We start from the raw sequence: 11509 nt of genomic DNA on the forward strand, positions 1-11509 counted from the left end.
ACAAACATACAAAAAATGTGAAATCAAGTGAGCAAACACTTTTATTATCACTGCATTTGTTCATTCAGACATAAAATGTTTTATGTATTTAGTGTTGAAACGAGGCAACTCATCCATGGTGCTAACTTCTGTCTCCAAACCACTCAACATGAGTGGCTTGAGTTGTTTACAAAGTTATAGGGGCATGACAGCAATGGTTTGGACATGTACAGAGGAGGTATAGTGAATAGCAGCTCCATATTCAGCATACAAAAGATGCTGAATATGGAGCTGCTAGTCAGGAGAAAAAGAGGTAGACTGCAGATATGAACGATGATGTAGTGAAGGGGGACATACAGAAGGCTGGTGTGCCAGATGAGGATGCAGGAGATGGAAGACAGAGGAGATGAAAGCAGGTGATTTGCTGTGGCGACCCCTAAAGGAAGCAACCAAAAGTGGAAGAAGATGGGACACAAACTCACTTTGTTTTATTACCTCCATCCAACAGAGAGCGCTCGTGTACAACAGGTGAGTGTCATCATCTTCACCTCGCAGCCTCTGTCCCAGCTGCTCGGCAACTTCAGCTGGAGTTTAGTGATGGTCACATGACGTTGTTATGGGTATATTACCCCAAAATGTCACAGTTTGCGCTCCACTACAGAGCTGCTGCCTGTCTCCGCAGCACTGACAGAGGCTGTGCATGTCCCTGTACTATTAGAAACTTTACCGATTACTTTTTGTTTTGTAGTTTTCATTATTTTTTTGAGAGCTGAGCCACTGAAAAAAGGAAGCGAGAGCGTCAGGACGCAGAATTTTGAGGGCAATTATGAAAAACGCGGAGCAGTGAATTTTATTTCCCGTTGACAGCTGAAAAGGTGAGACAGGAGGACTCGTGCTGCTTCTCTCCTTCAGGATGTCGCACAGGCTTAGCATTATCTGAGAAAATATGTAACGAATTTTGACTTAAATATGCATCTGTCTGGTCTGTCATTCATTTGAAAAAGGGTATCATGCAATGTGTACACACAGAGGATCTCTAGTATAAATCACATAAGTAGGCTCTCGGGAAATCTGCGTAAGAGTAACAGATTTACCAAGGCTTGGTAAGTTAATTAGTGCGTTCATAGGTTAATGACGTTTGTCCCTCATCTGTAAAACCACCAACTGGGCTGTTTCGACCTTTGTAGAGTTGCTGATTTATTGACATGTGTTCCACTTTTATTGCTATTAGACTATTAAGCTGAATTGCTGCATACAATTTATTGGAGCTCAGCGCTACACAAGGACAGGAAACCCACACTTAATGGAACTCATCCTCAGAAAATTGTTGCTTTGTGTTTCCGCGGTCATGGATGAAGTATCTCTGCTAATTAACCGAGAAAAATGGGTTAATGTTGCACACGGATGACTGAACAATGGCGTGGAGTGTTTGCCTTACTGTGACGCTTTCAAGGGATCCAAGCTCAGATTTTATGGAACAAACTGAGCTGTGAGCTTTAGTTTTGATCACAGGGATTGTTTTTGATTGTAGGGATTATTTATTGCGTATTGAAAAGCAGTTTGACATTGGGTGTTATGTAATGTTTTGAAAATATATATTTATTCCAATTACACATGCACTAATTCATCTCTGTCGATGTACTTAGACTGTCAGGAGAGACCACACGCGTCGTGTCCCTCTGACCTCGCAGATGATCAGATTCTCTGCTGAGGGCAAATCTCACAGAGCGACAGTGCATGACAAGATAATTGCTTCCTCTTATGCTACTAGAATTGAGAGTGGTCCGCCTGCTGTGCTGAGTGAATTCCCATTCACTCTTTGTGCATTCATCTTCAGTGAAGTTGACCAGAGCAGATATTATAAGAGACAAACAGAGAATCCTGGATTGAAATCTATGGAAAATCAGCAAAAATAAGAAATATAAATTCCACGGGTTCAAGTCAGTAAATGCTTTAAGTGGTGCTTATCATGTTATTTGAATGGTGATTCAATACAAATCACAAAACACTTGAAAAAAGGTAATTAATTAAACAGTAAAGATAATTTATGTGTTGTTTCAAAATAAATGTCAAAATAAATCCCCTGGCTGTTGCGGAGACAGTCATGATGGCAAGGTAACTAGATTTGTTTCTATTACTTTTATCAGACCCAACAATTTGCTATTAACAGCAAAGCTTTTCATTTTCTTTTCATTCAAACTGTGGCCAGTAGGCATGTAATTAGTGGCCTCTTTACATTTTGTTGCCAGGTGCATTATAGACCAAGAGCCAAAATACAATATAGACATACTATAGTGATTATGACAAAACAAATGTGCTTTGGAATCTGCCCTGCAACCAATCACTTAAGCAGGTACTGGTCACTGTTATGACACTACAAAGACATTTTTTTTTTTGTATTGGTTGAAAGAACTTGCTGGATTTTAGTTTTTTTTTTTAATGCAAAAGTGCTTGTCTAAAGTGGATTTACAAGATCTTTGTAGTTCAAAATGAAAAGCAGTATGATTATCCTGTGGGAGCTAACATCTTTTCCCCCAATATATATCTACTTAAATGTAAGATGACTCCCAAAACAAGCCTTTTCACTCATAATTGTGGATGGTGTTAGGAGGATCAAGTCTGTGTATTGAGTAGATGTGCCCCTGATCCCAATCTCATGGAGCAACAACATGGCATGACCTGGTTACTACTTGAATTTTCTCCTTTTGGGTTAGATCTGAGCCCTGCCTCAGCAGAATGTGCAACAGGAAGTAGACAGGATACCAATGTGCTTTGCTACTGTATTAATTCGCCAACAAGTACCCGCACTGTTCTCACATGGACATCAGACATCAAACAGACTTAAATTTGGAGCTAACAACAGGAGGGCTGCGACAACGGCCATTTTTGACGTTAGGAAATTCTCACATAAATCTCTATTTAGGATTCTTTGATTGCTGTTTCTCTGCTCTAATTTCTCTGTAATTACCTTGTATGTGTACCACAGAACTCTGAAAATGTGTCTTTTATATTACTATAATACACAAAATCTTTGTTGGTTTGCATATACAAGAATGTCAGGAATCAACCAATCAAAACTGGCAAACAGGCATGTTTTAGGCCACTGAAGGTTCTCATCTATATCAGATATGATGTCATCACACTTTCTAGCAACCACCTATAAATCAACACCTTATGAAAGCATTGTAGCCTTTGAATTTCACAACACTAACATCTAATTTGTATCCACTGCAACGTGCATGTTTATATTATAGCATCATTTTGTTGCCTAGCAACCACATAATCAGCGATTAAAACACACACAGTAAACAAAACTGAAGTATGGGCATGTGTGTAGCTATCTCATTCATTTCATGCTTAAAATTCTCTAATATTCATGTGGTGTTTATTTTAATTAATTTTTTATGATCAAATCCAGAAAAAACAAAGGTCTGTAGTTGCAGAGCTGGAGAGGTAAAACACTAACTGCTTGGCTTTCCCACCATCCTCTGTTGGCACTGAGCGATTAAAAGTGTTATATCCCACCAGACGCAGTGTAATTAGAAGATAACTCTCCCCACACGCACAAACACATGTATGGGAGTGTGGAGTTTTTAGTGGAGTCACCTAGCAACCCCAATGGCTTCTGCCTAGTCTTAGTCTAAATGTCAACCTGACCCCCTATCCTATCTTTAATGAGAGACTTGACTGAACGCTTTTTAATGACTTTCTCAAATACTCACAGATCTGCCACTAGGGTTTGTGGAAGTTTAAAACCCACGACTCCGTACTACAGCAGATTTCATTTTATCCCTCTGAGGTGTCTGACATAACCTCTCTATCCCTGTCTTATTTGTCCTGTGTTTCCTTTTATATTATTCATATTTGGTTTGCCTTATGCATACTGTGGGAAACCCTGCCCAAGCTAGAAAAGTAAACATGCTCGACGTAAAGTAAACAGTCTGGTGAACGAGTTCATGCTATTAGAACCTAAACGTGCATGCTAATAAGTTCTTCGTCTTATTTAAGTCCTTAAGACTTAAATAAAATGTAAACCTCTGTGTGCTTTTATTAAAACTGAGTTACACAAGAGGTCATGTAACTCAGCTGCTTGATGACACTGTCAACCTGGTGCTCAAGGTGGGATTACTGCTTCCAAGAGAAGGATCTACTGGAATCCATAAATAAATCTGTTAAAATGCTCTGCATTCCTCACCTTGGGTATTTGAGAGAAAATAGAAAGTCAAACAAAATGCAGTAATGAATTTTGCTAATATAATTTTTTACATTTCACAGTGTTAGAATTTTTTTCTTCGCATTTTCTTCTTTTTTTCCACCAATATATTTGGAAATATTAAGCAGTCTGCCGGATTCTAGTTGTTCAAGCTCAAAGATACACTTGAGCTAATGATTAATTAAATCATTTACTTTTAATGTTATCATAAGTTATTACTCTTCAAATTATTGCTGGAATCTCAAATTAGAAATGGTAGTGTTCATATGATGCTAAACTGGCTGTAATCCCCAGCTTAGTTACTGGTAATTAAGTCATGTTTTCAATCAAGGGTTAAATTGGAATTACAACACGGATCCTTCTCATTCCAAGTACTTGTGTTTACCTAGGTGTCTGGAAAAAATGCGTAATTAAACAGTGATTATTTACTGGTTACAGTATTAACATGTAAGTGAAAACTTAATTGTCTAATACAATCAAACACAGTACATTCCCATGTTTAAAACTTGCGTTATCACATGTTTAAAGATATGAAAACAGCATATGTGTAAACTGGAAATCTCTCAACAGTAGTATCCCATCTAACCAAAAATCCAACATCCAGAAAGTACAGAGCAAAAACTGCTTTTTATTTTTGTGGGCAAAATTTCTTATTCTGCTGCCACTGCAGACTCAATATATTTCAGAAAGTGGTTGTTAATTAGATACACTGTTCATCAGATAATTTATAAAATTGAGTATGGCTACCAGCTCCATATTTACTCACTTACCATTTCCACTTGGGCTGACATTCAAATACTCCACCATGTTTTGGAAAACTGGCACAGAAGTTAAACCAAATTGCTTGAGAAGCAGAAGCCACTTCCACAAACTGCTCACTGCCAGTTGGTATGAAAGGTGAATAACTCCTTTTCTCATGGCCTATGACTGACCTTTCATAATGTTTTATGTGTTTTCATTCATACCTTTTCTAAATGTTGCTTTCTAAAAGCAAAAAGACTAATGTAATTGGGCTGAAACATGACTTCTCTCCATCTCTGCTGGCTGAGGAAACAAATCGCATAACACTGGCTTAAAGACTGCCATATCATAAGCGTTTCCTTCTGTTTAGCTTGGAAATGTGTGTTTATTGTTGTTTAAAGCTGATCAGCGCTCCCACAGCTGCTCTACCTCATTTGCAGTAATAGAAGGCAGTAGCTCACGCTTACTTTTTAAGGACCACCTGTACTTGTGAGATGCTGACAGTGTGGACTGTGTAGAAAGAAAGATGGAAGTTGAAGTCAGATTGTGGAAATCTATGAGGGAAAAAATGTCGACTCCTTTGATTCATGCCCTCAGTAGACAGTTTGCTGTTTACTTGTCGTCAAAAGGTATGATAAAGAATGGTCTGGTTTTGTGCATGCCTACCTTGTGATTGACAAATCAATCCTGTATGAGCATGGCTCTTTTAGTTTCCTACTAGCAGAAATGCACTCTGGTTTCAACACACAAAGGTGGCAACTCTAAGGTGGCTGTGCCCATATTTTGCGTATAGACAGTGGTTGACAGTCACTGAAAAAGTACATTCAATAACTGCAACCATTGCAGTCACAATGTAAGTAGTGAAAACTGTACATTTAATCTTCAGTTAACATCACATGCTGTTTTTAGGATGAAGAAGCTGTGTCTCTGCTTGAACATTGTATAACAGCATGGTTTCTGAGCAGATCATTTTAAATATTAGCATTTGAAGCTAACCAAAATAAAATACTGAAATGTAGCTAATATACAGGAAGCGGACTGATCCAGATTTTGGTTTCCATGTGCGTGTAAACTCACTCAACATTAGATTAAACTTTCAAATATTTATTTTGGTTTTAGAGAGATTACAATCCTAAAATAAGCATATGTATTTTCTCTGTTCTCTCAGGAGGAGATGGAGAACAAGGCCATGTATCTGAGCACAAATGAAGAGAGAGAGAACGTCTCGATTTATGAAGAGGCCTATGATGGACACAACTTGTCCAAACTCAACCTGTGTGATGAAGGTAGGAGGAATAACTGAACTGTGAAAGTGCTGAGTTGAACCCAAGGCTTGCTGCTTTAGTTCTTTTAACTAAAATGCAGGCTTTTTCCAAAGGAACAACCTCAATTTAACCTCCCAGCGCACCCACTGCATGTGCTGCTGCAATAAGTAGGTGATCACAGATGTTTGTAGTGAAGGGTGTTCTCTAATGACAAGGGCAGCTCTGAAAACTTACCGGAAAAAGCAGGAAACAAAATGGAAAAATAACTGATTTTCAGGACCTTTTATTCATATATATACAAAAGCCACCCACACGCTGATAACAAAGACCGGATCTGTCAAGTGCGCTAACACACAGGCACAATGCTGTCACCCTTTGGCTCTCACGCTGCTCTCACTGTGGTCATCTATAGAAGCCAGAAATGTCCAGGAGCAACATCTGTATATGTGTGTAAATGCAGGTGCAGCTGAATGAATCCGCAGTTGACCCTGTGGTGGTCTCAGGTTTCAGTGCAGGAACGGCCAGTTTGTTGGGAAAGACTTATTAAATGTTAACTTAAGAATTTGCTGACATTTTAATGGAAAGTGGACAATGGCCGTAAAGATCAGAAACTGTCCTCGTCCACTTTTACTAATCCAAGAACACTTTCACACCTCATTCAATTAAAGAGAGCATTTCTACCAAACAGTTTTAAAGCACAAGACTCTGACAGAATTTTAAAAACAGAGGTTAAATTAACCAGGCAGATTGCCCAAAACTCTAGTTTCTCAAATGACAGCTTGAGACTAACTGCTACACACTTACATGTTAAGATGCCAAACTTTTACTGAAACATGCTCTTTGGCTGCTACTCTTCATCTTTGTGACAACTGAACACGGGGTGATTTGTTTATAACACGCCTATTTAAGTTTCAAGTTTGGCTTACAGTTAACATTAGTGAGGTGTTGTTACTTTAAGTAGTGAAAACCAAAACGGGCAGTTACAGTTGTTAGCTGTGTGGTAAGCTTCACCTCAGCTTATTTATTTAAGTCACACAGACCTAGAGATGGTTTGGTGGCTCCTGGCAACAACCTGTGACTAGGGGAAAAATGTGTATTTCCTAACTGGCTAGCGAGTGGTTGCTGTAGGTTGCTGGCTGACTCCAGATAAAATTAGTCACAAAAGCTATACAGTCTTTTGGCTTCTCTCTTTAGGGGTCACCACAGCAGATCTGCCTCCACCTCACATTATTTAAAATATCCTCCTCTGTCACAATAAACATTTTCCTTTTCCTTTACATTTCTGTTAAAACTACATTCATGAACTCTGTGGTCTTCCTCTTTTTCTCCTCCCCTCCCATGACATATTTTGTTTGGGATACCCACCATCCCCGCTCTGTATATGTCCAAATCATCACAGCATTGTCTCTCTCTCTTGATCTGAGCTAATCTCGTCCCTCATGCTCACTCCCAACTAGCAGATTGCTGCAATCACCCGTAGTTAGACACTGACTGGTCTGCAAACACTTGCCAACTGCTCACTAAGTGCTAACAAAACTGTGAAGAGTGTGAAGCCACTCAGAAACAGGGAATGTTCACTTGCATTTAACATATATCAAAAGTTGCATGCTCTTTGTGACCAATTTCACCCACTGACAACAACCTCCAGCAGCCATGGAAAGGCAAGTGGTTGCTGGAGGTTGGTGATTGCCAGAGATACACTAACCGGTCTCTATCCCTGTGTGACTGAAGCCTTACAAAGCTGGATAGAATGTACTCATGTTTATTGTGACAGAGGAGGATATTTTAGATAATGTGAGGTGGAGGCAGATGATCTGTTGTGGTGACCCCTAAAGAGAGAAGGCAAAAGAAGAAAACAAACGTATAGCTTTTGTGACTGATTTTATCTGGATTCAGCCAGTAACCTACAGCAACCACTCGCCAACCACTCAGGAAATACACATTTTTCCCAATTTTTCTCTGTGGAAGGCATTTGAAACATTTGTTAATGTAGTTATGTGATAAATAATATATCTTGTTCTATCATTAATTCCACTAACAGCAGAGCTGATTCTATCCTGTCCTCCAACCCACGGGTCAAGGTGTTCCTGGGTTATCAATATCTGTGATAATTATCTGGGCACAGAATGCCAGAGCTTCCTCAAACATAACTTATTTATTTCCTATCAATTGTTTAATTTCTATTAATTACCTTGGTCATATCACACTGTGTTGGTTTTTTTAATAGTCACAAATAGTCACTTGTAGCACATAAACGATTGGTTTTAAAGGGACCATAATGATAACGTGGAGATAACGCTGTAGGTTATCGCCACAGGCTAAAGATGGAAAAGTCATCAGCATCACTAATGGAGCAAAGTTTGCTGACTGACTGGCCAGGTTACATCCACAGATGACTGGTGTACTGGACAAGAATTTGAGGCTAAATTATGCTCTGTTTATTTGCTGTTTATGTATCAGAATAACTATTTACTACATTTTAATACTTTTGAGCGATATTTCCAGATCACAAAGGTAAGATAACAGAGGCGGCAAGTATTGGAAAGTCTGAGTGCTCTTAATTATGTCATAGTTTGGCTGTTTTTGTGCACAGCTGGGATTCTTGGTTTGTGTCTTTGACCGGCCTTATCTGTGGTTCGTCATATATAAGAGAAGCCAGTGTGTCACTGCTTCCCCAGTTAATCAACAAAATCATCGTCAGAAAGCTGAGATGCTGGGTAAAGTGAAGATTACTAGGGCTTTAATCACTAAGAGCACCGTAAGCACAAGCTAGCAGGGCAGTGAGGAGGGGACACATCAGGCTCGAGACCAGAATAAAGCAACTGAGCCTAGCGCGAGCACATCCTAAAACTGGATTTTTTTTTAAACAGCACAAGATCTAGCAGCAAATTCTCTACAAAAAATACATAATGCAAATATGATTTACAGAGAAGAGTCAAAGTTAACACAGTTTACCCAAGCAAATGGAACATGCAAATTTTAAATGATGTTGTCATTCATTGAGGGAAAAGGTTATCCAAAGCTACCTGGCTCTTTGTGAAAAAAGTGTTCGCCTAGAGGGAAATAGCAAAGACCCAGCAAGAACCACAGTCAAGCAGGAATAACTGGAAATGCATCTTTTCACATAGCCGTTTTGGCCCACTCTTTTACGCAGAATTGTTTTAATGAGTCCAGCGTTATTGGAAGGTTTTCAAGGATGAACGACCTGTTTAAGGTTATACCAAAAAGCATCTCAACCTGGACTTTGACTAAGCCACTCCAGAACTGCCGTTTTGTTTTTTAGAGCCATTTGTTTTATTATTGTTGAATCATGAACCTTAACTGAGGCAAGTGAGGCCTGCGATTCTTTAGATGTCGTTCTGCTTTTTTTGGGAAGTCCTAGATGGGTTGTCGATGTGGTCTTGGGGTAATTTTGGCAGGCCCGTCACTCCTTGGAAGGTTTGACACTGTTAGAAATTTTCTCCCTGTGTGTAATGGCTCTCACCAATGTTTCACTGAAGTCCCAAAGCCTTGGAAATGGCTTTGCAATCATTTCCAGACCGATAAATGTCAGTGACTTTGTTTCTCAGCTGCTTCTTTCTATGTTTCTTTAGATGATGTGATGCTTTTTGAGGTCTTAGCCTGCCTCATTTCATCAGACAGGATCTATTTCACTGATGTTTTGATTCAACAGCTCTGCCAGTAATCTGGCCTGGGTGCAGCCAGTGAAATTGAGCTTAGCTTTCCAAAATTGTGGTTAATTGTTTAATTCATGATTTAACAATGAGGACAAACCCTTTTTCACAGCACTGTAGCTGCATTTCCTTTTCAACATTTGCTCATAATCTATAAGCACAACCTAATCTACCTTTATCCAGTCATAGAACGGTTATAACACCTCCACCAGCTCGACTCAGGAGACATTATGTATTTGTGTTGGAGAGTCTCTTTTATTTTGGAAGAAAAATCCTTGCTTGGTGGTCTTATAATTTAAAGTGTCATTAAGTCGTCGTCCCCCCCCCCACACACACAGTCTCATGGATGATTAGGAATTATAATAGCACGCTATTATTAATTTGACGTTCACATGTTAATGGTTAAACGTGCAAGCTTAGAATGGGGTCTTTAAAAAAAATCACCTGTCAATTACAGAGACCTACAGAGTGCCAAGTGTTTATGGAATCTGTTATACTTGCCAGACAGCATGTGTATTTGATCTGGAAAGTTACATTTAAAAGAACAGCAAAATTCAGCCATTTTACCCAAGCGCGTGTACATACCCAGACTCACACTAACTCAGCTGGAAACAAACAGATTCTGTAGATTTGTCAAAATCAGTAGGATTTTTTTGTTGCTTCTCCAAGTTTACTAATAAAGGAAAGCTCAAAGTTTGCTAATTCCAGTCTAATCTGTTTATTAAACAGTGCTATATGCTAACAACATATCGCCAAAGACACGTGAATCAAAAACATAAAACAGGACGATAATATAATTTCCAAATGAGTCGAGTTACTTCTGACTGGCTTCCTTTGCTCTCAGATGTCAGTTGAAAAAGAAACACTCTTAGTTAAAGTCACCAACTCAGGCTTAGATAGTATTCTTTTTTATAAAACAGCCAGTGCAATGTAATCATGCTGAAGAAAATCATAAATGTAGGAGTTTTTAAAAGACAGTGTGGTAAATAAGCTTAGCTGTCTTTTTTTGGTCTCCACCACCTGTGCTTACAGTAGCCTGTGAAGCTTGTGAAAGGGGGCAACTAGTCTAGCTTAGTATAAAGACTGAGGGGAAAAAAATCTGGCTGTCCAAAGTTTAATTATATGCCTCCTACTACCTCTAAACTGTTTATTTAAGTCATACAAGCCCAGTTAAAGGAGTTATAACTCATTTCTTGTGGGGAAAAAACCGTTACATATTCAATTTCCAGTGTTTATGCTAAGTTAATCACCTCTCTCGCTCCATACTTGCATAATATACAAACATACACACATGTATGCCATGGAAACGATTTTCTCATCTCGTATACATCCCAAACTGTTAAAGGTCCAGTAACGCATGTCTCACAGTCACGCTGAAATGTTTGATAATGTTTCCCTCGTGATACATGTTGTTATGAAAATGTTTGCTGAGATTAAAGAGCGTTACGTGTCATTGTTTGCAGTTTAGTATTCCAACATCACTTAAAGAGGCAGACTGGCTTAGAGGACCATTTTGGACCATACATCTAAGCCAGCTGTGTTTGTCTAATGCTGGAGGTGTGTGTGTTCTTCATCATAAAGTGTGTGTGTGTGTGTGTGTGTGTGTGTGTGTGTGTGTGTGTGTGTGTGTGTGTGTG

The 11509-nt window shown here is 39.0% G+C and overlaps 1 protein-coding gene across 1 annotated transcript in view; it reads left to right on the forward strand.

Moving 5' to 3' along the window:
* Positions 1 to 643: 643 nt before the first annotated feature.
* scara5 (scavenger receptor class A, member 5 (putative)) overlaps positions 644 to 11509 on the forward strand; it is a 114581-nt gene continuing 103715 nt past the window's right edge. The window contains exons 1-2 of the mRNA XM_013911883.1: positions 644 to 854; positions 6102 to 6219. Coding sequence (XP_013767337.1) covers positions 6108 to 6219 — 112 coding nt within the window. The 5' untranslated portion in view covers positions 644 to 854; positions 6102 to 6107. The remainder of the gene's footprint in view (positions 855 to 6101; positions 6220 to 11509) is intronic.

This window comes from Pundamilia nyererei, unplaced genomic scaffold (genome assembly GCF_000239375.1).
Source record: "Pundamilia nyererei isolate P.nyererei 1_Seehausen unplaced genomic scaffold, PunNye1.0 scaffold00074, whole genome shotgun sequence".
NCBI lineage: Eukaryota > Metazoa > Chordata > Actinopteri > Cichliformes > Cichlidae > Pundamilia > Pundamilia nyererei.